The sequence below is a fragment of the Notothenia coriiceps genome, unplaced genomic scaffold (assembly GCF_000735185.1).
Source record: "Notothenia coriiceps isolate Sejong01 unplaced genomic scaffold, NC01 NC01_scaffold00036304, whole genome shotgun sequence".
NCBI lineage: Eukaryota > Metazoa > Chordata > Actinopteri > Perciformes > Nototheniidae > Notothenia > Notothenia coriiceps.
This window is the reverse complement of record NW_011369005.1, coordinates 153997-179389: the sequence shown is the minus strand read 5'-3', so window position 1 is coordinate 179389 and position 25393 is coordinate 153997. Positions and strand designations below refer to the sequence as shown.

Here is a 25393-nt window from a genome sequence, read left to right as displayed (position 1 = left end):
TTAAAAGATGCAGACCTCTTAAGTTTAGTCAGTTTGACCTGCTGAAAAAATGCTGTCCGTCATAAGCGTGTTTAATTCGTCTTCCTGCTGAAAATTAGCCTGCTAGCTAAAAAGGCAATAGAGAACCACAGTGACGCGTCCTAAAACCCGGATGTAAACTCCTTCCGGTTCCTTCGTCAAAAACCAATGCAATTTCTCCATAGGATTTTGGAAAATAGCTCGAAATAAGGTCTGTGGTTGACGCACATTTAAGAAACGGATCACGTTTTGTTCAGCCGGATAATCTCCACATGTCTACACTACTTTTATAATGTTGTAATCATAAATCTAGTCGCCAGAAGCAAAATGCTAACGTTATGCTATAAACGAACTACAGCAGGGTCGCTGCTNTGTGTGTAAACTTAGCGGGAGTGTTTTACGTTTTTGGTGTAATGACGTACAACGGCCTCGACAACTTCTGTAGTCCTATTCAGCCACATGTTAACAACCATCGTTTTTTCAGACACGTAAACTCTTCACAAATCACCAGTGGGGTCACTGCTGATGTATTTAATGTCGTAGAACAAAACGTGATCTATCTCTTCAATTTTTGTCAAACAAAGACCTTATTTCGAGCTATTTTCCAAGATCCTATGGAGAAAATGCATTGCTTTTTGTCGAAGGAACCGGAAGTGGTAAAAATGCTAACTTACTTCCGGGTTTTAGGACGCGTCACTGCGTTCTCTATACAGCACAGACACTAAAACACCCATCTAAGGCCGAAAGAAACTAGGCAAAAACTGTTTTTAACAATGTATGACTATTAATGGCTTTCCAGTTGTATTTCAGTTAGGCTACAATATTTAAAGTCCAAAGGAAAAACAGCTATTATAGTTTGGTCTTCCTGCACAAAATTAGCCTGCTAGCTACACTGTGAAACAAGGACACCACGCCCCTCAGAGGCTAGAGGGGAGATATCTGATGTCTTTTTCTTTCAAAAGTAAAACAATACATACATTTTCAAATAAGTTAACACTATTTTTGAGTGCAATAAAATATTGTTAATTATTATTTCAGTTGAGCTAGCCTGAACAAAAGCATTTCTGTAAAGCTCAGTCTTAGACCTTTCCTTTTTAATTCCTTTTTAAACTAAAATACTGCAGACAACACATTTTCTAATAATTTTTACATGAATTATGACTGCAATATATAATGTTATTTCAGTTCGGGGACAAGACAAATCCTGAAGAAAATGGCAACGCTCAGCTTAGGACTGATGTGTTTTAACACGATGCATCTCTGCAGATTCAGGCCACGTCAAAGGCGTGGATCTGCTCTGTGAAATATGTGACATAAAGTCGGAGTCATCAGAGCCTGTGTGTGTATGTGCGTGTGCGTGCGTGCGTGCCTCCTTCACACATGGGGAGAAGAGGAGGGGGTCAGTCAGGTGGAGAGACGAAGAAGAATGTCTGAAGCAGACTAATGGTCAGTGGCATGTCAATGCTGTGTGTGTGTGTGTGTGTGTGTGTGTGTGTGTGTGTGTGTGTGTGTGTGTGTGTGTGTGTGTGTGTGTGTGTGTGTGTGCGATGTATCGGCTGTCGTGCTGTTGACTCCTACACTACACCTGATGAACGTGGAGCGCAGAGCTCAAGGGCAGAAAGCCTCTGAACTTCTATACTATCTGCTGATGAGACTTACTGATACCATCAGGAAAAGTGATCTACTGTTAAAGAAGCTTAAAATCACTGTGAGATCATCCAAAGAGAAGTGTGATGATGTCTGAATACTGAGTGTGAGATACACTTAACACCAGCTTAGATATGATGTTGGTTAATATGTCTTTGCAGGATATTATGGGCTCTGTGCTCTGAGTTTTCTTACAGATAATCAGTTAAAACACTTAAACTACAATGAAAAAGTAGTTTAAAGTACTTTGACAATGTATATGTAATACAACAAAATAAAAAAGTATGAAACAAGAAGAATTAGCTAAACTACTAGTTTGTAAGTTAATGTGGCTCCCTACAGTAGCAATGCCTGTGTGTGTACAGATGAGACAAATAACCCATGTCAGTGTCCTCAGTACAGGCGTGAAGCCCTGGTGGTCACACAGGTGGTGTGTACCTGCAGTGTGACCACTCCTTAATGTCCCTGTAATCACACACAATCTGCCCCACTGCAGTGTAAGTGAGAGCCATGTGTGGAGCATCAATTGCAGGGTTTCACCTGCCAACAGAGGAGCACAGAGCGGCAGCAGGTGCTGAAGAAAACGGGCCAAAAAAGTCTACTCCATTATTCAGAGAGCCCCCCCCCCCGACCCTGTTAACGTGTTATTATTAGCTAAATCAATTAAAACACAATTAGAAGAGTTGGAAATAAAAGAGAGTTACATGACGGGTTTCTGTGAGGTGTTAGCTCAGGATTACACAGTTGGAAAGGGAGAACTGATTGCATGATTTTATGTCCTGGATTAGCTGGTAGGAATAAGTGACAGGGCTGAGCTGGATCCCACTGAGCCAGACAGGGTTTTTCATTGTCCTTATTAGCTGCAAACAGTGGGGGACTGGTGGCTTATGTATGGCTACAGACTGCCTGCAGGTTCTTTCTTTGTTCTCTCACACTCTTACGGCCCGCCCACACAGCGGCGTGCGTTGAAGCTTGCCGGCGGGGGGGGGGGGGGGGGCTGAAACTCGACCAACAACCAATCACATGAATCTCCCGCCTCGGACACACAAGCATGTGGTTTGATTGGCTAGAGCTTGTACTGGCATACGATTCGATTGGTTGAACATTGCTCAACTTTTGCAGCGAGCAACGCTTTTGAAGCTACGCTTAGCTCCCACAATGCAGTTTGGCGAAGCGTGACGTCACCCCATTCAAAGTGAATGGGCAGAAGCGTTGAAGCTTGTGGAGCCTCTCGGTAGTTCACTTTCTACCAGTGTCAACTTTGGAAAGTGAACTGATGAAATGTGTTTCCGTCAATGTTATTAACATCTACCTATTCTAATGGGACGGAGGGTTATTTAGAGTTTTGAGTTATCATTTTTTGGCAGCAACTGAAATATTATTGACATCCACCTGGATTCAACTTTTATTTTATAAATATTAACATTATTATATTTGGATTGCCTACGTTTTTAATGTATTGTATTTTTAATCTGTTTTAATGTAATCCTTCTATGTGGCTCTCCCCAAGGTTTATATATTTTTTATAATTATTATTACACTAAAACATTATTATTTAAATTATTATTGTTTTGATTTATTTGTATAATGATTCAAATTCTAATTAATAGTGCTTTATTTATTTATGTTATACTTTAATCACTTTTCTATTGTATTTATTCATTTTATCCTGAGAGGGTGATCAGGTGTTACATTTTTTTTTTTTCTATTTTATCTCGTTGTATTATTTTTAATCTTAAATATCATGTACATACTGTATGCTGCACGTTTGCTCAAAGGTTTTCGGGTTCTGTTCATCTTGTATTTGGTGACAAATTGTTAAATCCCTTTTAGCGGCACCCTGTGTATGAAAAGTGTCATACAAAAAGATCTGTATTATTAGTTATATATAATTATATATATATATATATATGTTCCCTTCAAATTCCCAGTTACTGCGAGGTTCAGTGTACAGAGGGTGTTGTTTGCTTAAAACACTGTAAAACACCAGGAGACTGATGCAGAATTTGTGATGTTTTAAGTTTAAGGGCCTTGACCGAATCAGTCATGTTGCATGGAAACTAGAGAAGTGTAAGTGTAATTATAAGTGAGATGGCTGATGCTTAGGAGAAGACGACGAAGCATGGTGTTGCAGGTTTGATTGTGCTTTCTTGCGGGACAAGGGTGAGAGTTTGCGGGACCACGGAGGGGTTGTAAGAGCTTCATTACTGAGAGGTGTGCAGGTAGCAGGGAGTCGCAGCAGCGTTGACCTCTGCTGAGCAAGACCTTTGGGAGGAGCTGTTTGAGTGAGAGTTACACGGAGAGAAAGGTTTTAATGAGGCGCTGAGAGAAAAGAGCTGCGGGAAGTCAAGGTGAGAGGGCGGGGCGGAGACAGATGTTCTCCATCGGAGCAGAGTCATGTTTATGAGTCATCATTGAGGGTCAGCACATCACTCTGCCCGGGGGTAGCCTTACTAATCTGTAAAGTGCATGGGGGAGCATGCACAGCGACAAGCGTACAGGAAGACAGGAACCTCTGGCACATGAGGAATGACGGTTATGACTTGCAGTGTAAATACAAGCTATATATGTTCACTTGAATATATTAGCAAGGACTGCAAGATTTTGAAAGAATAACTTTTTATTTTATAGATTATAAAGTTATATATATTATTATATATATTATATATTGAGTGACATTGTGATTGCAACTTGATATGCAGTATTAGGGAATAAATCAATATTAAACACGTTCTTATAAAACATATATTTTGAGGATAATAGTTTTGTTTTTAAAAGGATCCGTACCAAATACATTTGTTTTATTAAGTCTGTCAAACACAGTCCAACTTTAAACCTCTCCAGTTTATGTATTCTAAAATTATTCAATATTTAATCCACTGTTGTATCTTTTTTTATCTTATTTGACATCTTTCTATAAAACGTATTTATGGATTACAACTGAAAACATTTCAATTATTTGTATTGCGATTTGACACTTTGTTTTTGATTCAGTAGCATGCATCAAATATGTTTGTATAGTGTCAGCTCAATGTGAGCCACACGGCAATTTATTAAATTGCCTTAAATTAAATCAATAACTATTCATAACTTTGTATTTTATACCCGTCTTTTTCTTATTAAGTGTAATCTGAATGCTTTTATGTGCTGAATCATATGCATAACAATTGTTGGAAGACTTTTTTTTACCCCTATTACAACTGATGGAGCGCATCAAATCGCAGATTAATAAAATCAATATTGCATCTGCGGCATATGTACATCGATTTAGCACACTGGATCGCCATTATCAACGGTGTGTGTGATTGTATACGGCTTATAGAGATGTGGAGAAGGGAGCAGGGATTCACCCTGAAAGAAAAGAAGCTCCACCAGCAGAATACAGACGGTGAAGAAGAGGAAATAAAGCAGGTAGAGGAGGAAGAAGCCGTGAGACGTTTAAAAGACAAGCTGTAAGTGAGAGTGGGAGCTCGTCAGGGGAATAGAGTCAGGACTCCACGCTGAAGCAGAGCTGCAGTCATGGGCCGCTGCTTTTCTTATTACACACTTAAAACTGTCTGTCAGTCCGTCTCAGGAACTTTAAGAGACTTGTGTTAAAAGCCCAACTGAGCTTCCATGTCCTAAAAGCACACACCTTTACCGATTGTCTTATTAACAAGAAACCAGTTCAAACTCTTCCTCCCCTAACTTTATATCATTCTACTCACAGAAACAGAGAGCGCTCTCTAAACGTGTCCTGATTGCTTCATTGTGGCGGGAGCCGTCACACATGGATTCATTCTCAATAAAAAAAATGTTTCTCTAAATCCGTCTCCAGTGACCGTTTGTGATTACACTCTGCTCCCCCGCTCAATACACAAATAAACGCCTACATGACTTCTGCTATGCATTGGCAGCATATTTTTTCATTCTACTGTGGTTCTGACCAAAGAAACACATACACAAGTTTCCCCCCCCCCCACCCCGTACCCTCCCCGGTGAATGCTTAGAAGAGTCAATGTGCTGACAGAAGCAGTTTTAAATGTGGCTTTTGTTAAGGAAGTAAATTATTAAAAAGCAGGTGGGTAGTTGAGGCTGATGGGAATTTCCAGGGTCCCATGAGTGTTGCAGTATTTGTATTAAATACAGCTATTATCACGTGTCACACAGATCTAGAAAGTGTGGTATTAGTAAGAATGTGCATTGGAGCTTTTTTACATGCTGTCATTATGTGAGATAATGTCCTGCATATGAATATAGAAAAGTGACAGTTGCCTTAAAGGGACAGTACCCCCAAAAAATCTAAAATACATATTTTTCCTTATATACCGGATTTAGATGAGATATTTGCAACATTTGTTAAGAATTTTGAATTGCCTTGCGTTGTAATGTGCTATAAAAAATGGCCTTGCCTTACTATACACATTAATCTGAAGGAAAACAACCCTTTAGGCTACAATGACCAGAAACATGCTCAAACACCCTTCAAAACCCAATATACCAGGTAGAAAGTACTACTTCTACATATTTCTCTGCCTACCTTCACTTCTATTTATTAATCTAGATCGATTTAATTGTTTATTTGGAGATTGCAGAAGAGAGTTCTGCTTTCTCTCCAGTATTATGGATGAGATTACAATATAACATCTCATCAGGTTTCTCAAGATAATTCACATACTACAGTATGTAGATCAATAAAAGCCAAACTACCCTTTAGGGCCTTAGAATGAGCAAAAACATGTCCCCCACACTGGGACAATCAACAAAAGCTAAAACAACAGCAGCGCAGATTACAAGTCAGAGGAGATGGAAATGTGAGTCTCTAAAGGCTTAATGGAACAAATCCAGTTTAAAAGTCAGTATTTTGCACTCTAAGCAAAGTGTTTGAATACTGACGGGAGTTCAGGATTGCTGGGGGCTTGATTACATTTGTGCAGAAGCTTTGGTTAGGTCAGTGTTTTACGCCATGGAAAGACACTACAGTAGGTGGAACATGTGGATATTAAAAAGGAGTCAGAAATATATAAACAGATGCATCTGTCGGCTCTGGATCACAGGTTCATGGAGGCTGTTGATGTTAAAAGGATGCTTTTGATTTGAAATATTACAGAGATCAAATATTTCCACTTTTACATCACTTCTGAGCACAGCGTGTCAGGATGTTGGCAGTAATTGCTGTGACTTTTATGTTCCACTTCAAAGGTCATTACAACACACAACCTCAGGTCATGTGGCAGCGTCCATTCCACTTCCTCTCCACGCTGATCCGCCCAAATGTTTCCACAGTTTTTCACTCGCGGCACTAATTAAACCCGTTTTATTTACTCCCTTCAGAGATGCCTCACCAGTCTGAATATTAACCACCGTTCACTGAGCTGAACTGAACCGAAGAACAACACGCAGGTTTCCTTCTGATGAAAGTCAAATGGCCTCTCCTGCCGCAGCGCTAACAGAGACACGACACGATCAGGCGTGATTCCTCACCGATATCAAAGTGTGTGAACTGTGGGAGCACCGTCTAAAAATGAGCAAACACTTCCTCTGACTGAATACATTAACACATGGTTCTTTGACTTTTAGCATGTTGTTAGCAACTTAAATACCAAATTGTAAGATTTCAAAACTGTATCTACAGTATAAGCCTACATGTTATCATCAATAAATATCCCAAAGAGGATGTTGCATGTAAAAAAAGTCAGTAAACTGGCACACTGTTGACATAATTGATGCCATGCAGGATGAAGAAAACGTTAATCTCCTGTCAGTTACAACAAAGACGAATAATGGTTGATAATCAGTGAGTAAACACAGAGATACTGTCTCAGTTTCCACATGTGAACAACACTGTCAACAATATTCCTGCACTCACAAAGGATGTTATCCTTTTTGGATCACAGGAATCATCCTGTCTGTCATCTGTTTCCACTGAATGACACATTGGAGATATTTTTAAACATTACGGAGATCATCAAGCGTGAAAGGATGATTGATGAGACACTGCTCTTAAAGAGGAAATGAGAATTAAAGTGTGAGAGAGAATAAAGGAGTACGTACTGTAGGGCACACATTCGTACTGGACTTCCAGATATTTGTATGTTCCCGGGCAGGGGTCAGGAAACACGTCTGGTCCGGCCACAACAGCACACTGCGTCCGGTTGTTACATCTGAAACAGAAAGCAGAGAAACATCAGACAGAGTATCAAAGTCAAACATTTTAGAGTAAATGTTCAATTTTGTTAGGGGCCATTTTAAAAGTTGGAATACAAATGGTGTTATTCGCCCACAATAAACATGGAAAGGAAATAGTCTTTACATAAAAGTAAATGTCTTATACTTGGATTCAACTTTGTTCTACAGAAAGCCTCTTTTACAAACTGGGGTCTGTAATTTGAGAGACATTTCCGGGTAAAAGGAAGGTCTGTGATTAAGTTGCGCTGCAAGTAAGAATCTCTACCCTAAAAGTAAAAGTTAGATTTTGTTTAGGGTCGTTTTAAAAGGTCAACTCCATGTTACATTTTCTGGAACACATTGCTACATCTAGTTGAAAGAAACAGCGTCTGACTGATGTGAGATCATTGAAAACACACAGAGAGTAAAGCCTTGTGATTGGAGCACAGGCGTGTGACATGGTTAATGTTCACAGAGGTCACCCCTCTCTTTGGGTGAGGAGACAATCTGCTGTGTAAATTCATCTCTCGGTTGCAGTCCAGAGTTGAAAGTCATGCAACTGAATCCAGGCGTTACTCCGTGTACAGGTCACAGTGTTATTACTGCATGATGGATGGCAGTGATGCTGGTGCAGAGGAGGTGGGTGGGTGGGTGGGGATGAGGTGGGGGCCGCACAATCATCTGAGTGCGAAATCAGCTCCAACGTGAAATGTAGGTCTTCATTAAAAAACACAATTATGGTGCCGGTGCTGTTTTCGTGTGCCATTTTTCTTTTGGCAGTCATCAATCAGAGCCTCACTTCATATGCACGGAGAGAATCTCGCCACGCATAATGACAATGCTTATCTCACAACGGTGACTCTTAAACATAGGGACGAATATCGATCAGACGCTGCATCTGTTTGCAAAAGAAAGGATATGCAAGTGAGCAACTTCCTGCTACAGAGCAGACACCGTGAATCAACTACTGACTGCAATTATCGTGCAATGTATAAAAGGTATTTATTCCTCAGCATGGCGGGTCACACTGTAAGTCCGCTGAAGGTCAAGGCGGGGTCTGACACAATGATTCATAGGGCACGATTAAAGGATCCTCTGCACCTTAATTAACATTGATTGGCTGCCGACTAATCAATCGCACCAGTGAGGGACAAGGGAAAAAAAAGAGCCATCTCGTTTCAGGCCGACACTGTAATGAGATATGGTCGAGCTTTATAGGTTCATGAACCCCCACCACCAACACATAACCCCCCCCCACTGCAGTCAGCTGTCTGGGGCACATGAACAGTTAATTCCCAGGCAGTCAAATAAATAAGAGGTCAAGCCTATAAAACGGAGAAACAATTAACGAGGCGGCCACCTCACCCCTGCACCTTCCCCCTCCTCCTCCTCACTATCTCTGTTTAAAGGGTGGAGGGGCGTATAATCAGCAGGTGAAAACACAAGTTAAGATTAAGTGTCACATAGAATTAGCAGAGAGATGGATAGACGAGATCGCACAAGGAGGCAGACACAAACCCGTGTTTTTGGGATGGACACATGAATGTAGGATTTGTTCTTTTGGATTGCACCAGAAGTTAAGCTATCTGGATTGTTTTGTCATAGTTTGTAATAACTTCCTCTTGAGGGATTAAACATCATAATGTGTATTTAACGTGGATTGCAAACTAAATCCCAGCCTTAACATCTATCTTGACCCATATTTTAAATCCCTCTAATCGCTGCTGTGCATTTTTACCTCAACACGCAGAGATGCTGCCTGTGGTGGGGAAATAATTAATATTAAATGCAAATCAATAGCAGAGAGGTAGAGGAATCGATAGCAGGAGAAGCTGCACACACACCATGCAACACAAGGTCTACACAATTACCAATTAGAGAGATAATCAGGATTTCATCAGAGATGGAGCCCTTTGAACCAGCAGCCGAGGAAAATGGATCCACTCTTAATGATGTATTTAGAAATGTATGGCACTACGTGATGTACATAGTATGCACTATAGGAGGAAGCATATGGGGAGAAGCTACTGCAGGCTGAATGCTCTAGAACACTGCTATACACCAAATATCTGTAAAATGGGGAAGGATTACTTCTAGATAAAACCCCCTATCAGAGCTGTGAGTCTAATCGAGGACAAACAACTCAATTTAGCAATTTGGCCACCAAATGCCCTTTTTTTATCTGCAGTCCACTTCCCTTCCCTTCTAGCCTTTACTCCGGTTCCCTGGTCATTTGTTATAACGGGCAGATTAGAGCAGCGGCTGCCAGCTGACGAGGGGAGATGTGGCACAAAGCAGCAGAGCCCCGTGTAAGCACAAACTGTAATGACTATAATCGCCCGCTGATCCGGCTGCTGCCTCTGATGGAGGAGGGCCGAGTCCCCTCAGTCTCCTGGCACACAAAATAAAACACATCAATCAATAGGTAAACAATTGAATCAATAAAACCGCATTCAACATGCACGACAACACTGAACTAACATAAGGAAGAGTAGTATGGGAAATAATACGTCTGAATAATTGGGAGGGACATCTAACATATGGACTTTACTCAGCTCCGAATATAAAGTGTGGGTAATGTCTGATTCTGCCAAAGGGTAAATAAAGCTGCTCATTGTGCGGAGAATTCAAGTGAAAGGGCGTGTTGATGATGTTACTAAAGAAGCAGAAATTGTTAAAAAAATAGTCAAAAGAAATGTATCATTCCACCATCTTTCAAAAATTGAAGTGAAGAAGAAGACAAAGAAGAAGTTTGTCTGTTAGAGCCTTCTCTGAAATCCTCAGAAAAATTTAATGAATAGCAAAAGACTTGTTCAAACCGAAGTAAAATCCGTCATGTGGTGCCTCCTGCACACTCCACCCGTTGACCGAACCAAACACAGTATTTCCAGAAAGGGAGAACAGAACATCTGCTGTTTTGTGCCACATGTGTGAAAGGGAATCTCCGGATATTGTTTAAGAAATGACAGAGCAGCTACTGTCAGGGCTGGAAATATTCGTCCACATTGGAGAGTAATGAAAGAGCAGACACTTGTTCTTCTTATATAGGATGTTATATATGTGTTACGGGAGTGTTTGATGAAACAGACAAAGTGCCCCACCTCGCCTTTTCTTTTTATTCTTGTGCAAGAAAATGCACAAGGTGTGCAGTGCAAACAGAATGTGTGTTGCTATTGTTTGCTCTGCGTGTACCAAGCATTGTGTGTCTTGTGAGAGTTTCTATTTGTAGGAGAGTGAAGGGAGGGGGTGGGGAGTGACTGACGGGTCAATATCCCGTCTCTCTGCTGGGACCCATTACGCTTTAGTGATGGTCTTCGCCACCCACGCTCGACTTCATTCATTATCTTTCCCAGCTGCACGCCGCCGCATCCATCTTCCCTCATTCAGCCTGTCTGCTGCCGCTGCACAAAAACAACCTCTAAAAACTCCACCAAAAACCTACAGAAACGTTATGAGGACAAGGGGAGCCATGGCCTTGAGCGCTGTGCATTGACTGTGGAGTAAAACGAGGAAGTATTTAAAGGAAACTGTTGAGTGTGTGTAGTGTCGATCAGAAGACGGATTATCAGTCTCTGTGGAGCCCGCTACAGAGGAGGAGATGGATAAGGTTTTCTGTTGCTATGGAATAATGGATCGTTGATTTGTTTCAATTATTTAGAGCTGGTTCAAAGATACCTCATCAACAAACTGTAACACCGTGCCAATGCTAAGGGCTGCTTCGACTCAGCAGGGTTAGGTGTATGTGATATAATTCAGTAAAACACAATGATTATGTATTTTTAACTAATCTGCTTCAGTGCTGTTAACCACTAATCAAGTGGTATTTCAAGTAAGATAATTACTGCAAACACAATGTTTTAATTAATGTTTTGTTGGTTTTCACAACAGCTGGACAAAGCTAAAAATGTCTCTATGCCATCTATCACATGTACTGAAGCAAAGAAGCCTTTCGCATTGCATTTGGGAATTCAGGGTACAAAATCGACAAAACAACATTCACAGAATTACCTTTGTAGAATCAACTTGTACAACTGTCAAACTCTTAACAAAGAAAAAAAGATTGCACATTTACAGAAATGTTTGACTCTTTTTGGTTATGTTTGGCCTGTGATTTAAAGCACGAACAACATAAACAACATGAATATATCAGTCATCCCAGAATAAATCCTGCCAAATCCTCCTAGAATTATATAATCTGACATCTATCTGAGAATTATGACAGAGAGAAGCATGTGAGAAGTTATGAAAAAGCTTCACCAGCTAATCCCCTTTTATAAACGTGCACATATTAGCTGTCTTGCAATGATCGTACTGACAGCTCCATACATCCCATAATAACACATGCTGTATATTATTATGTATCTCGTTTACTTAACACACAGGCATGCAATTGGTAAGAAACAACATTTTAACCCCAAAGGTTGTATAGGAGTGCACATAATTGTTAGATACGTCTTCAAACAACCTACACACCACCTATACATGTATACACACCGACAAATTATCTATAATGGGACCGCTGCATGCACACAGTGAATGATGTTATTATGGTAAAGCTGCAGAGTTACTTTCCAAACACCAGAAGCGCAGATTAAAGGCAGCAGAGGAAGATGGGAGTGGATGTATACATCATAAATACAAAGGCTGAGAGTGGGAGTGGGATTTAAAGTGCCGTCGCTGGAGGGGCTCAATGTTCTCGAGTGCTTAACTTCACAAACACACGCGTGCACCTACATGTTCACAAAGATTGATCAGTGTGAAGACTCGCTGGGCGACATTAGCAGCACAGCTCTGTCTCTTTGTGTACAAACATATAGGTGACACAACATTGGCCATCTTTCTGTTTTATAGGATTAACCATGTGGAACTAAGCAGAAGTGAATAAAGTGCCAAGTGGCTGTTAGAGGAGATGTCCACAAGCTATATGGATGACCTTTATTAAGTATGTGGCATGTTATGCGTTAGGGATGGTCAAACAACCATCAAGACTGATCATCTCACAAAAGAATCACTGTTACATAAATTGAAAGGGAGTTCTCTTTAAAAGAAAAAAAACATTTTCTCCCCTCCTGACAAGCATAATCCCTCTCAGCCATTCACACAGATTAGTAGCTTTCATAAGATTTTACATCACACAATTTCCCTCTCTCTAATATTGTGTTGGGGAGATAAGCCGCAGAGCAATGCAACAACACGCTGGGAGAAATACAGTGGCACGAAAGCACTCCAATATATTACACACTGTTAGTATTTTGAATATCATACTGAGAATTTAAGGATGTGGATGCATTCGTAAAGTCCTTCTACTCGGCTATGGTCCAGCAGAATGATACTCATTGACAAACACATGCAGAGATATGTCTCTCTATAATGGATGTGACAAATGTAAACATTGTTTAAAACATGTCCCATCTCTGGTCTGTACATTTCCTTGAATCCTGCCTCCTGATTCTTGTTGCATTATGCACTTTTACAACCACTTAGTTTGAGAAGAAATGCATCCAGGGTTGTTTGTATATGCACTTGAGAGACTATACTGGCTGTTCACATAAATATTTAGTCAACTAAATGAAAATATTCTGGAGGGCAAAGACATAATGTCCCCATTTGCTGTCACGATGAGTTCAAGTCTCAACATATGGAGGCTTAACGCAGCACAGCAGCAAACCCTCTGCTTTCTTTACATGTTTGTGTATATTTTGTGTTACTAAAATATGTTTTATTCTCAATTATTTTTGTTAGCTGCTCTTATATGGACTGATTGAATATAAAGATTTGATGTAAACAGGAAACAATTATTAACTAACCAGAAAACAAAAACATCTAAAACATGTATTGGTATCAAAGATCATTTACAACGATGCTTCTCCATGATTAAGGACAAACAGGCAGAATCTGCTCTTAATGCAAACATAAACATCTAGCTTTGTACAATCTGTTGTCTTATTTACAGCCTTAAAGCATTGGAATATGCTTCTAGCTGAGCTTTAGACCTTCACAAACGTTCACTCTTTTTTCGTTAATAATTGTGCTTGTATATATATATAAATATATATATATGTTGATTTGCTTTCTAATTGATAGTGTGACAGAGACTCATGTTTGAAGGGTTTGTTTATTGTTCTGTGTGTACCTGCCGGGGGACTGCAGATGGAAATGAGCTTATAGCTAAATCTTTCATGTCTTCTCTTTTTGAGATGAATGTCTTTATTGCATGGTCATTGTTTAATATAGACAAAATAATAACGTAAAGTACAATTTTCTGTATTCCATTTTTTTCCTGTAATACAGTCTTATTGTTGATGTTCACCTCTCTTGGCTGCAAGATACTTGTGTATCTTGTCCGACAAAGAAAAGAAAAACTAACTCTCGGCTGCACAGACTTTCTGGGCCGTTTCTTTGTCAGTCTGCACATGTATTGGAGGTGAGGGCAGACAAAAGAGTTGCCACCCCCCCCCCCCCCCAAGTGCTGCCCCCCACTCCAGCGATGAGAGCTGCTTCACTGAGGAATGTTTTCACCTCAAACAGACTGCTGTTCTCAGTGAGATCTAACCCACACAATGCTTCATGAGTGAAACAGCTCTTCAAAGACATGTAAAAATGAAAATCAAGAGATACAAATTACGATTAATCAACACAACTTGCTGTAGTTTGGAATTTACCTGATCAATAACAAGTCTTGTCAGAGTCAGTCTGTGTGTGTGAGAGAAAGACAAACTATGCCCTCCTAAGAAGATGTTTACTTCACCTTTAGCCCTAGCAGCTTGCTCCAAACTCTGTGCTAGTGCAGGAGGAGGAATAAAGTTAGCTTTGTTATAAGACATTAGTGTTCAAAATACTGCTTTTATGTATCCCTGGGAAACGTCACAGTCCAATACCGTAGCAATAATTCTGAATGATTCTCCTCCTCTGGTTATTTTAAAGGAGATCCTGCAGATCAAACTTCCTCAGCTAGCCCCTCTCAAATGAATCCATTTATTTTGCTGTCACAACAGGTGCTAGGTGATGCAATTTCTCCCTCCACCTGAAAGGTCAATCCGTGCCTGTGCACATGTTGCAGGCATCTCTCTGGCTGTGCACACCTAAACTCCATTATGCTTTAAATCTGGCACATGCCGCAGGGCGCTGGGGGAGAGCGACGTTTCCAAATTCAACAAATGACTGATCTCAGTAAATCTAGTAACGTTGCTTTTATCAGGGGAGTGCAGTGTGTTGTTAAAAATACACAATCAAATGTTGGACAATAACATTTAATTTACTGCAGTTTAATTGTATTCCTTCGCAGACTGGTGATATGTCTTTGAAGACAATAGAGATGGTGTGATGAATTGTCTTTGAATCAAGAGCCATCTCATGAAAGCATCACATGCACAGCTTATCTCTGCTTTAGAGGCAGGGACACTGCAGACATGAGTGTCTGCCTTCTGTCTCCAAAGGGCAAAGATAAACTCTGCAGAATAAGCTGCGGCCATTTCCTCGCATGTCAGGAGATACACATCTGGAAGACTGTGCAGCTCAAAGCAGAGCAAAGAACAATGTTTTATTTAAAGTCGATAGTGATTCCAAGTTCTGCAAATATTTGTTTAAGTCTTCCTCTCTCTCACAAAACACACACTGAAGTGCAGCCAGACAGGATATTACAATAAATAATGCATCATCAGCGCTCTGCTTTCCTGTAAATCAATTTAATTCAGCTCTTATGTTCTTGGAAACTTTGCATTTCAATACAGATGACCATTATTGTGTGCTCCTTTTATATCTGTATATAAATGGCTGGAAAGCAAAGTTGAGTGTCACTTCACAAGACACAACGTCAGTTTCAATAAGGAAAGACATAAAAAAATTCATTTGAAAGCAGCAAATCAATTGTGTTGCATACTTTTGCATGTATGGATGGCATTAGTGTAAGAAAACGTAATTACGCTCTCCAGACTGAATGCATGGAGCCATTAGAAACACAATATATTGAGATAGATTATTACTAATTCAAAATGGGTCCAATAAATGGTTATTTCCACTTGCTTGTTCAGTGAAATATGTTTTTAAAATATGCTGCTTTAAGAAAAATATACATTGATTGTAGAATCACACCCACAACATGGGATAAGGCTGATGTTCGTCACACCAGCCTAAACGCATTATTTAAATTCATCTCTTACATTAAAAGTAAACACATACATAAAGATTAGTGTATGATTTAAATTCCTGTCACTCGTCTAATCTGCAGGTATATGTATGTAAATCACATCGCCCACGTGTGTGTGTGCAGGTGCCGAGGGAGGATTGAAATATGCAATAACTCCACAAATCGATTTGTTTGGTGGGTTAGGCCTATTCACTGGGGCCTGCCCGTCTAATGATTTATGATTTCCAGGAGGAATTTTTCTATTCTTGCCAACAAATGATGCTGCTCCTATCTTCCTGGTGACGTCTGATTTATCTCCTGCTGGAGACCCTCGGGACTTTCCGCCCGCAGGCCCATTTCAGGCTGAGCCTCATTCCTGCAGGGATGTGTAAAAATGACGATTGGGTCATATATATATATTTTTTACCACATATGAATAATAATGTGACACATATTGAAGGGAAACAATAATTTGATGTGCAGGTAACATTTCTGCTGTGTGCCTAATTGAAGTGTCACATCTCTGCAGGCGCACACACACTCTGAATACACTCCTGCCGCAGCATTAAGGCATCCATCCTGAAAGTTTCCACTGACAGGCGCCATTGAATTGCTGACCAGGGTTAGCCTATTGAACTCGTCCTGCTGAGACTCTGAGCCCATCTCAAGAGCATCTCAGCCAGCGTCAGATTCTCGGGCCAGATACCCAGGGTGCCTCTCTGCTGGTCTCCACGCTGACGCTAGGGGAATAAAAAAACACAGAAATGCCACAGCTTTGACTTTTCAAGGCTTGGAGTCCTGTTTGCTACGCACAAAGGGTGACGGCTGCTGCTGCTGCTTGCAGTCAAAGGCCTTCTTTGAGGAGATTATGTGGCTGCATGCACCGCGCGGCGACAACAAAAAAAGATTTTAATCCCTTCCTTGCACCATTATTCAATCTCCATTTTGGAAAATTGGAGGATATTCTGAGGTTTTTCTGAACAATGAAGCAAGAACTACTCGCAGCAAATAGAATAGCACTTTGTATTTATAATCTATACACAGATCAATAAGCAGACTGTATCACTGATCCCCCCCGCTGCCTCGCCACACGCACACACACACACACACACACACACACACACACACACACACACACACACACACACCACTTCCAGTCGCTGTCACCATGGTAACTTCCAATGTCCGACTCAGGCCAGTGTGTGCTTCCAGCTCTTTCCTCCTTCAAAGCTCTTTTTCAAAGGCTAAAGCCGCATTGCTTCACTGAGCGTCACACACAGAGCCTCGCCTGCAGGAGGGTGCTAATTACGACGTGAGACAAAGAGAGGAAAAAAGGTGCCTCTAATAAACAAAGCACTCTATCAGTAAACGCCACAAGGTGTTTCTTTACAGCCGTATCATCATAATCCTTCAAGATAAACAGAGACTGTGCATGACCTTGCAGATTGTTGTCGTTTCAAATGTGCAAGCATCCTCTTTAAACATTCAAAATGGTCACCTGTGTCTTGGCAGAGCAACAAACAAATATCCCTGTGTTGACCGATCGATAGGTGACCACCCCCCCTTCCTGCGTGACCTCCCTTATTCACATCTCAATAATGAAATAGGTTATGGGTAACCTCAGCGCTCGATACAGGCGGGGTCAGCGTCGATGGCTCGGCAGGAGTCCAGGCGCGCATCGGCATGCAGGATATCGCCGCGGGTCTTAAGGACGGTCCTGAAGGAGGCATCGGGGGGGGATTAAAAGCTCCGGTCTGACTCAACTCTGCTGTCTCTGGTGTCAATACGCCCGAGGTACTGTCAGTCACACCTCCAGTCTGAGGGGAAAGTAATTTACTGGCCCTGAAAGGCGCAAAGTCACTAGAAGACAAATGAGTTATGCTAACTAAAGCATGCTAAACTATTTAACATTCCTAAGATCATTATTGAAATAGACAATGGGATGGTAATCAATAAACTGCAGAGGATCATTATAACATTATCTGTCAGAGAGTATTAGAGCTGCAACTAATAATTGTTTTCATTATTGATAATGCCATCTCAATTTAGTTTGTATTATTTAGTCTTTGATGACATTTGACAATACGGGTGGTCCTTAGACACAACACTGATTATTTGTTTATCATTTTTGGGCAAATTGGCACCATTAAAATATGCTAAATTACCTTTAAGAAGCTGGAACTACTATGGTTTACTTTGATACTAAATAAAACATTTTGGAGGAGTGCATCCATTGAATGGTTTCCACACATATCCTGCTTGAAAAACGATTAATTTGTGTTCTTTCAACTAACTAATCATGCAATGGAGTCGTTATTTGGCGTTTTAGTTATTTTTAGTTTGACAGACGTGTGTTAACATTACAGTCTCTGCAGCTTTAAATCAGACATCTTCTTCCTGCCTCCGATTTCTGCAGAGCATCAAGGTGAACGAGGGAACAGGAAGAACAGAGACGGATATAGTTCTGCCCCGTCCTGTCCTCATAGAGATGACAAGGCGTTCCTTGTGTTTGGCCCCACGCAGCACCACTGTCCCGGTGAATTTGTCAAGAGAAGTCTAGACATTTAGCTGTCTTTTAACTTCCACATCAACAGGTCTCCTGAGACTCTGCCTGAGGAGGAGGAGGAGGCAGGGAAACAAAGTGAAGACTGTCATGTTGTCTGTTTGTTTCTGCTCCGCTTGTTCCTCAGTGCCGTTATGTATCTGGTGTCAAAGTGTGTTTGTAGCAGAAGATTTATTGCACAGCGCTTTGAAACAGGACAGTTTTTTGGAGCGTACTCTGTTGTGCTGGATATACTTTTTGTGATCCTCACCTAATTCCATCCTTTCTGCTATCTGTTATGACCTGAGGCCTGTCTCACAGAGCGGGATTAGTGGACAGCAGGCTAACTTTGGGCTTAACCCTCGCTGCTTCTCACAAAGACTTCTCAAGTTCACACCGAGCACTGCTGCCATGGCTGCCAAAGCCGCACAACAAACCTCCAACAACTGTTTTCTTTCAGACCTCCGGGTAAATATGCACAAGCACTTCCAATAGAGAGGAAAAAGCTGCTTTCACATGGAGCTCAGAGTGACATCTGCAACAGGAAAAAAGATGATGAATTTATTATATCAGTAACGCAATTAATACTCAAATAAATCAGCTTTCCTTCCAATAAATAGTATGCAGCTAGCAACACTTAATGCATTAGTAAGTATGAATTACTGCTAAGCTCTTCTACAGTAGTCCTTATAGCCACGTGTTCAGATTCTAAGAATATAATCACTGGAAATATGACGTTCATGTAGTGACCTGAATAGAACATCTTCAATAGGCAGCTCTTATAAAATTCAGTCTTGCCTTCAAATTCTCTGATGTATCAGCAATCACAGCTTTATTGCATTTAAAATGTTCTGTAGTTCTTCAAAATAATATACTTAATACTATATCGTTTTCTACCTTTTGTATTGCTTGTATTCTATGTGGACTTGCATCATGAGAAAGGCCTCAGATTTATGTCTGAAGGATATGGCTCAGATAATGAGCTTCTTACATTAAAAACACTGTATGCATGTGTTTAGATACCTTGAATATGGACTGTGAAATGGCTTTGTACAATGGCAAAATTCATATTCTGATCTCAAAACTATTCAAACACAGACTGATTGCCAAGTAGAAATTGAGGAGCATTGTAAACAACAGTATCACGGATCAGTGCGCGCTACACAAACTCCATCAACTTCTCAAGGTGACGAGAGAAACCTGATGCAGCCAGAAACAAACACAGCTGGGGGGGGTGTTTGATGCTCCATCTTTAATCTCTGCTGCATCCCTCTCCTTTATTCTCCAACGATGAAAACCGCTATCTCACTCTGTCCTTTACAAAATGTCCCAGTGTCCTTCCACCTCTATACTCCTATAGCATAGATACAAATTACATTCCTTGACAATTTCTTGTAGAAAAAGAAAAGAAAAGCAGTCTATCAGCATTGTGGCAGTCAGGCTATTTTATGACTTTTCAGGAGCTTACCAGAAGATAAACATAGAGGAACTGCCATTTTGGGTTTTCTAAAATGTGTTATGTTGGGGGTAGTAAATGTTGCTTTAGCAATACTAAATAAACTCAGGGTGAGGTCTAAACTTGTTCCACTCCACTCTTTTGCAGTTTTAATTAACTAAGTGACCCTGCTAAGATTTCAGAAATGATGCAATTGATTTTGGCGTTTGGCCAACCTTTAATTCTTCTAAAATCAAGAGCTTAGCATCACTGCGGGGTACCTTACAGCCTCCCTTTCCTCACTGAGCATTTAGCTCCATTTCAGCACCCACATTTTCTACAAAATGTTGAACCCTTTATAAACAGGCGCTCTTTCCTTTCAAACCACCATGGTCCATGTCCGAGGAGAGCACTAATGGAATTCAAGTTCATGAATAAGAATGAGCGAGCGCTCTCCCACTGTGTCATATTGACATGCTCCCCGGTCAGAAAATAGCACAGCATAATTAGCTTTCACAAGCAAGTGTGAGGCCAGCAGGAGACCAGAAACACAGACTGGACCGTCGACAGGAAGGTGTGCACCTCCGAACATCAGGGGGACGATCAATGGGGGTCGATCAAAGACTATTTCCTGCAGAGTGCATCTACCTGTACAGGAAGTTAACATGGGGTCATCGAATGTGCAGATGGGTTTGTTTGTATTATGATCAAGATCATGGGATAGGATCAAAAGCTTTCGAACAGCTCCTAAAATAAGTTGAGCCTCTACATTTCCAAGACAACTACACAAAGATTATCTCAAATAACTTTAGTCCAAGCTCCCTGAAGACTTTAGTTTGGATTGAAAAGAAAATATAACCAAGACTCAAGTTTAGACCTTGCTAATCCAATTGACAATAAATGAAGAACACAGCCACACAAATGTATGTATAAGGCGAATGACAAAACTATATAAGCACAATGCGTTGAGAGTTGACTTCTCCAAAAAGATTTGAAAACAACTCTAGTAGTATTTTTTTATAGAAAATGGTAGCTAATAGTGCTTCTACAACAGTGACAAAGGATACATGAAGGGGGTGACTGGTCATAGATGTGGGGACTTCATTGATGATAAATGGTCAATTAGCAAGATGGAGATTATCAGAACAACTTAAACTGTGTCCCTCACTTAAAAGAAAAGGGACGGCAAATATATTATCATGAATCTTAATGCACAGGAAGTCATGCTCAACAGAATCAAGCTACAAGCTGGATGTTTCAATATGGAAATGCATATAGTTCAAGTGATACACACTCGATGAATATTCAGCTGATGGGGCTGGATCAAAGTGAATTATGTAACTGTGCTATGAAACATTGATTACAAGGGTGTCATCAGGTTCTCATCTCAAAAATGGATCCATTTTGTTTAAGATTTTCTTTGTGAATTAACCATGCAGGTGGAAGATCAAACACAGTGATAATTGCACCATTTTAAAGTCATTTTTCAAAGAAGGAGAAAATCCACAGAGATTCAAAGAAAATCGAGTTTGAGATGTAATAAGATAAAGAGGGAATAGGAGATAGCTATGCAGAAATGTAACAAGGAAGCAGAAGACAGTATGTGAACGAGAGCGGGGCTAATGAAACAGATATTTTGCGAGGGTCCTAACGTGAGTCACGAAGGAAACAAGCTGAAACCGCTGCTGGTCTCGCTCCATTGATTCTGTCCTGCCAAGGTTAGAGGGCAGGTGGCGTAAATGTAGATTTTGCTCCCCTCACAAACACAGCAGCACCCTGTGGATTGTGTCCACTCATTCATGCACAGCAGGAGCTCATTAGAAAAAGGGTGATGTGACAGAGCCACAAGGAAAAAGGAGAAACACTCAAGTGAAATAAAGAAATGGAGACATGGGAAGTGCTGAGGAGGGCAGAAGGGATTCATAGAGGAGCAGTAATTGAGAGGACAGGGAGGAGACAGAGAGAGGGGAGATAGCAGGATTAAGAGAGGTAGGAAGTGCTTCGTAATGCCGGCTGAGCAACAGCTGCAGGCTCTCTCAGCCGAGCACTCTGAGCCATCCATCGTTTCAGAGGGGCTGGAGGACCTCTCGCAGACTAAACTCTCAAATATCAGTCATTTCCAAGCAGGGTTAAAGCCAACCAAACATACGACTTCTCATAGACACATACACACATTTGAAATGAAAAAGACAGGAAGTTGGACTAGAACAGCAAAAACCAGAATCATTGCAGGTCAGGAGTAAGACTCTTGAAAGCTGCACATTGCTTAGACATGCACAAGGATAAGACTTATAAATGGGGCACACACAATCTATGGTTTTAGATGATGAATTAATACCGGAGATGCACAAGTGTCATGGGTCGACTGATTGGATTTTAAGTAAATGATGTTCAAATAAATTCTGTTCTAAAGATTAAAACACCTTTTCACAGAAGCCCAGTAGGGTCTCAAAGCCAAAGACAATGCCACACACCCATCTCTTACAAATCACTTGCAAATACCTTTAAGAAAATGTAAGCATATAAACTCAAAGGCAATCTTTGCGACCATCACTAGATCAAGGTTCCTTTGCCAATCCTCTTTGCACACTGACTCTGTGGTCAAATGAAGAGTGTGTGTGATTAACACATTGAATTAGATATGCATATTTGTACACACCACGTTATCACAGCAGTGCCAAAGCTCAGACTGCAGCAGTTTGTAAAAGTTGTTTATGACTGCATAAAAAGAATACTCCCCACAATAATCCTCTTTACACGACAGTCCACATAGTTTGTTTTTTCTCTAAACATAAATTGTATGCTCACCTCTATACAATTGAATTGAAAGTATTACATCTTTCTAACATTATACTGCTGTTCAAAATGCATTGGAGTATTATAAATATAATGCTAGTTCTCCCAGACAAGTTTAAAGGAAGGTGATGCCTCGTGCACCAGAGTTCTGGGATGTGGAAGAAAACTGAGAAAAGTTATTAAAAAATATATTTTGAAAAATATGTCCATAATGCGTCCCTGAGGAAGTCTTTCTAAACTTGATTAATTACATTGAAATGTTCTGTAATAGAAGTTCAGTTCTATCAATTATTTCATTACCCCTGATAACATCTCACTACTTTTGTATTGCACCTTTAGCAAAGTGTTAATAAAAGCATCAATAAGTCTGAAAACAGAGGGTATAAATCAACATAGGAGTTTACTCAGGTTAGTTTACAATCGCTGATTTAATGTGAATTAAAGTCATCAGAGAGAAGTTGTTTTTTTCTGGTTTAAGTGCTGGACGACGGAGATGGAAGAGCACACAAGAAGTTTTCTTCCTCCTTCCAAAAAATGTGCTATAAATCAGCATGTTTGTTTAATCTTCGGGGAGAGATGATGAACAGCAAGGAAAGTTATTAAAGCTCTGTAAAAGTTGCATGGCCTCTGCGTGTTGCAGGGGTGAAATGGATCCACTGCTTCAGGGCAGAAGCAAGAGACATCAAATGTGTATGTTTCCTACTCCCACCTGCCAATTAAAAACAAGAAGAAGAAGAAGGATGAAAGACTATGGGGGGGGGGCAAATATCAGAAAGAGTGGAAGAAAAAAGGCTCCATGCTCCCTGACTAATCACCTGCTCCTGTCAGAATTAGCCCTTTCTTTACTGTTTGCACTCATCCAAGTGAAACTCAGAACTGCAGCCTCCTTCTTTTCCGACATGTTATAAAACCCCATGTTTAGTGAGCCACTACTTTTAATCTGACTCCAAAAGACCCAATGACCAGGCGCAGGCTTCCTGAGGGTAAAATGAAGCTGGCCAAAATACAAACACTTAAAAAACTTCTGGATTCTTCAGCAAAGGGCTCAACTTCTACGGCTATAACAAAGTCTATGGGGGCATTCTGTTCAGAATCCAGAAATGGACACCGTTACGGTCGATTCAAACCACTGGCTCGGTCGGAGTCAATCCATTTCTCTTTTATCTCGGCCTCCTGAGAGATACCAATCCTCCGTATTGGGAGATGTCCTCAAACCTTTCCCATGTGCTACCCGGAGCTTCCTCTTCCCGTCTAATCACCTCACAGTCTGGTCCGGCCTCGCCAGCAGACCCCCTGACTGCAGGGGCTGCAGGCTGGAAATATACAGCAACTAATTGGCCAAAATTGAATGCGGCAGCCTCTTACCAAAGTAGGGAAGGAGGCGGACAAATGAGACAGCATAACGAATGTCAGGTGATTTCAGGAAGAGAAAGAAACATGTTTACGAAAAGAGGGGTTACACAAGGCCAAGAGGCAAACATGCGCAGATGGAAAGGAGAAACCAAACAACGTCAGAATGTTTTCTTTCACCGTCTCTGTCGAAGCTTTTATTATTACCCGTGCATATTAATGCAGGCTACAAACCACCCACCACTCTCTATTTGTTAATATGACTACAACAGGCGGTTGTCCCCCGCTGCGCTCATCGGTCATGTTTTTGTTCTGTAATTGTCAGGTGCTCAACACATAATTGTATCACGGAGAAACAGCCTCCAAAGTCAGACAAACCAAATACGCAGGCTGCATAAAAAAGAGGAAGGCTGGACCTCAGAGAACCTCTGCTGAGTGATGCTTGCTAAACATGCACTCTATATAATCTAATCTGCTTTATGCATAAGGTTAAAACAAAGTAATTACATCCATTCTTTAAATCTCTAGTTTTCATAGAAGTGGTAGTGGATTATTCCATATGATTTAGACCACACATAAAACCTTTCATTTAAAGTAGCACCTGTGTGATATTTGCACTTCCAACATTACAGTTATGCATAAATTCATCTGACATCCCATTGTTTGGGGAGCTAAATGTTTATGCAAACCTTGACTTTAAACTAGGGAGGCCACTTGTGATGGAGCTCTGTGGGTCATGCATGAGCAACGACCGTATTACGCTCACATCTGCTCAGCAGGATAAGCTCTCTTAATGTCAATGGCAGCTGTCTATTTGCTTATATTAAAGACTGTATTAAGTATTTAAGGCGATGTTTTGAATATTAATGTGTTTCAGCTTTTGTGAATGCATTGGCAAACAAAAGGGTACACTAATTCTGCAAAAAGGGAGGCTTTTAAAGGGATACAGCTGCAGAACGCTAGGCTAAGATATCCTGCTTTTTATGTGGTTCAAGTAAAAGAAAAGTCTATCCTCCATTTCCCACAAAGCAACTTCAAAGAATCATATCCCCCTGACTGCTATATGCCCACGTCTTTCTTTAATTTCACATTTAAATCAAAGCTGAAATTAAATAAACAATATTACATCATTAGGATTATATTTTTTTTATTTAAAAAACTGTTAAGTACGTGGGGTACATCTCCAATATGACAGAGCGATTTATTCTTTCTTTAAAGATAAATACTGTAGATGTACAAGCAACCATTGTTTCATTTGTACGTGCAAACAACCATCTTAAGTTATATGGTGACACGCTATGAGGTACATTTGGATACAACACTGTGATATCCT

The 25393-nt window shown here is 40.6% G+C and overlaps 1 protein-coding gene across 1 annotated transcript in view; it reads right to left on the bottom strand.

Moving 5' to 3' along the window:
- Positions 1 to 25393, bottom strand: part of LOC104963499 (latrophilin-3-like) — a 117724-nt gene that overhangs the window by 28897 nt on the left and 63434 nt on the right. Inside the window, exon 4 of the mRNA XM_010792098.1 lies at positions 7699 to 7808. Within this exon, the coding sequence (XP_010790400.1) occupies positions 7699 to 7808 (110 nt within the window). The remainder of the gene's footprint in view (positions 1 to 7698; positions 7809 to 25393) is intronic.